The sequence below is a fragment of the Perkinsus marinus genome, assembly GCF_000006405.1.
Source record: "Perkinsus marinus ATCC 50983 genomic scaffold scf_1104296962706, whole genome shotgun sequence".
NCBI lineage: Eukaryota > Perkinsozoa > Perkinsida > Perkinsidae > Perkinsus > Perkinsus marinus.
In genome coordinates this window covers 35,710-38,241 of record NW_003205363.1, presented here as the reverse complement: position 1 = coordinate 38,241, position 2,532 = coordinate 35,710, and the positions used below count along the sequence as shown (strand labels likewise).

At 45.4% G+C, this 2,532-nt stretch overlaps 1 protein-coding gene across 1 annotated transcript in view; it reads right to left on the bottom strand.

Moving 5' to 3' along the window:
- Positions 1-176: 176 nt before the first annotated feature.
- Pmar_PMAR017933 (hypothetical protein) overlaps positions 177-2,532 on the bottom strand; it is a gene marked incomplete at both ends in the record, with an annotated part of 4,628 nt that continues 2,272 nt past the window's right edge. Inside the window, 6 exons of the mRNA XM_002771668.1 lie at positions 177-398; positions 657-931; positions 981-1,130; positions 1,184-1,364; positions 1,491-1,587; positions 1,764-1,896. Coding sequence (XP_002771714.1) covers positions 177-398; positions 657-931; positions 981-1,130; positions 1,184-1,364; positions 1,491-1,587; positions 1,764-1,896 — 1,058 coding nt within the window. The remainder of the gene's footprint in view (positions 399-656; positions 932-980; positions 1,131-1,183; positions 1,365-1,490; positions 1,588-1,763; positions 1,897-2,532) is intronic.

Sequence of the window (2,532 nt, the reverse complement as noted above, 5' to 3'; positions counted from 1 at the left end):
ATTCAGCTTACACACATCAAGATTCGACACCTAATAAATTCTTCCAAGGAAATGCACAAAAATGTGCCGAACCTACGTTGACCCAAGAGAGCAAGATTCCAAGTGCCCAGGTGGTCGAGCAACACCACAAGTGATTTGAAGAAACTCGACTGAACAGAATATGAATACAATTGGCTTCAATCTCTCTTGTTCGCAGTAGTGCTTCCCTCCATCAACTTAAGTAACTCATCAGTCATCTCATTTGGCGCGGCGAGGACCATATCGTGTGGCTGGTGGGGGACGATCTTATAAGACAACAACTTCATAGACCCCGTCAGAGTGTCTAGGAACTCCGCAACCTTCGGGGTGTTCACAGTTCCGTCATCACCCGCCAACAGTACACGTACGGGACATTTCACCTGAGCAGAATTCCATAAAAATCTCCAATCACGCCGATCTAAGATGCCAGAAACTTATACTGTTCGTTTTGAATTTTCCACGTATGGCTAGGAACGCATTCTTCAATCAGTTTTCCATATAAATGTCATCATATCAGGAACATTGCCCCCGTTGTTATCAAACCCTGGAAGACGTTATCTCTCAAAGTTAAATGGGTTCCTGCTCCCCATCACTCCGAATGATAATGAACGTGGAACATGTATGACTCCCGAACTTACTTCCGGGAGAAATCGTACAAGTCCGTCACGGAGAGGGAAATCTATAAGAGTGCGAGTGTAGGCTCGGAAGAATGCTGGATTGTACATCCAGTCGATCATGGTATTCTCATGGATCTTGGGGTACTTCTCAGGGTCGAAGAATAACTCGTAACTGATGACCTCAGCCAGAGTGCCGAGGATGTCGCAGTACGGCGACTTCACTCGTTTTATGAGAGGAATAAACCACTCCTGTAGTTTTCCAAGGCCACACCCCGCGGGACAAATCGTGAGCACACCTGAACGCAGAGGACCTCCTCAAGACCAACAAAAAAAATCCGTTTTTACCATTGATCCGGTCAGGATTCGTAGCTGCGCAATGCACCACTACACACCCACCGAACGACATTCCCAGCAGATACACGGGACGATCGGCAGGCACCAAGTTCTCAACCACCGCCATAATCTGCTTAGAGAAACGCGAAGCGTCGTAACGCCCTAAAACGACATGAATTCTCCCGCGCGTGGTATTCGATTAGACCCAGCCTCACCTCCCTGAGGACAATCAGAGAACCCCCGACCCCATAGGTCAATCAGAAGTAGTTGATATCCTTCATTCTGCAATCGATTGAGTATCTCATCTCGTGGGAAAAAGGTTCCATCACTTCCAACACCAGCAATCAAAACCACAGCTCCTTTACAATCGACCAGATCCGGTTCTATCTCGTAGACCTACGAAAAAGCAATGCCTTCACACATGAGCATCTGATACAGATCTCGATGAGCGCAAATATCTAAGACAACTTCCCAGCGCGATTCAATGGTCAGAGAATACGACGCGAGTTCAATCCCTCGTACATGCGTTTTATAGCCATCAACATCAACATACTTCCCTTCCCTCTTGGTCGACGGACGCCAATCACCTCCGCGTTCTAAGTTCTTCTCCATCTTGTACCTGCCCTCACGAGCTTTCTCCAAGTCCTTTAGTCTATGTCTCGAAAAGCCTCTTCGAACACCGAGTGAATCAATAACGCTGCGTTATTGTTGCGTTAGTGTTCTGATGCGGTAATAACGCATCAGAACACCACAGCAATCAAGTCGACTCGATGTAAATTCCATCAACCCTATTACTTAGGAATAAACCACATCCACAGGAATCCAATGAATCCAACCAACATAGCGAAGGCCACTCTAGGTAGGAGACCAGCGAAATACAGAATTATCGGTGCTACTATCCAGCCGTAGATAACACTATTCATATTAGCTAAAATACAATTCTGAAAAGTATAACCTATAATCTACCATGAGTATAGAGTAGAGTACAAGTCTAGAGTATTATCTACCAATATAATGTAAAATATACCATTTCGTGTATGTTCTCTTCCCGCCAAAATATTTCTGAAGAGCGAACAGGGACAGCAAACAAAATCCATATAAAGATCCGCCCGCCCAACCTGAACAAATCATTGACTCCAAGTTGCGATATTCGCCAACCTGACTAACCGATTTGTCCCAAAATGACCTCAGAGCAAATTCCCCCATCACTCCACCGAAACAACAAGTCTCTCGCAGCACAGAAAAGAGGCTACCAATTAAACGGCAATTCCGTTGCCTAGAAGACAACATAGGATAAAATAAATCAAAGAATTCCCACAACCACAACAAATCTCTTGTAGCTACCATAATTTCATCATCCTCACAACACATCACGTCTAAGCATCACCACACAACAACTGATACGTTCGTCGAACGGTGCTGAGTCGAACAGACCCAATTCTACCACTCTATGGGAGATGCTCAGCAACCTGAAAGTTACGTACCAGCCTGATCCACACGTCCTCGTATGCTACCGGATATCCCTCCTCGTACTAGCAGAATAATCACCAATGTACATTATACA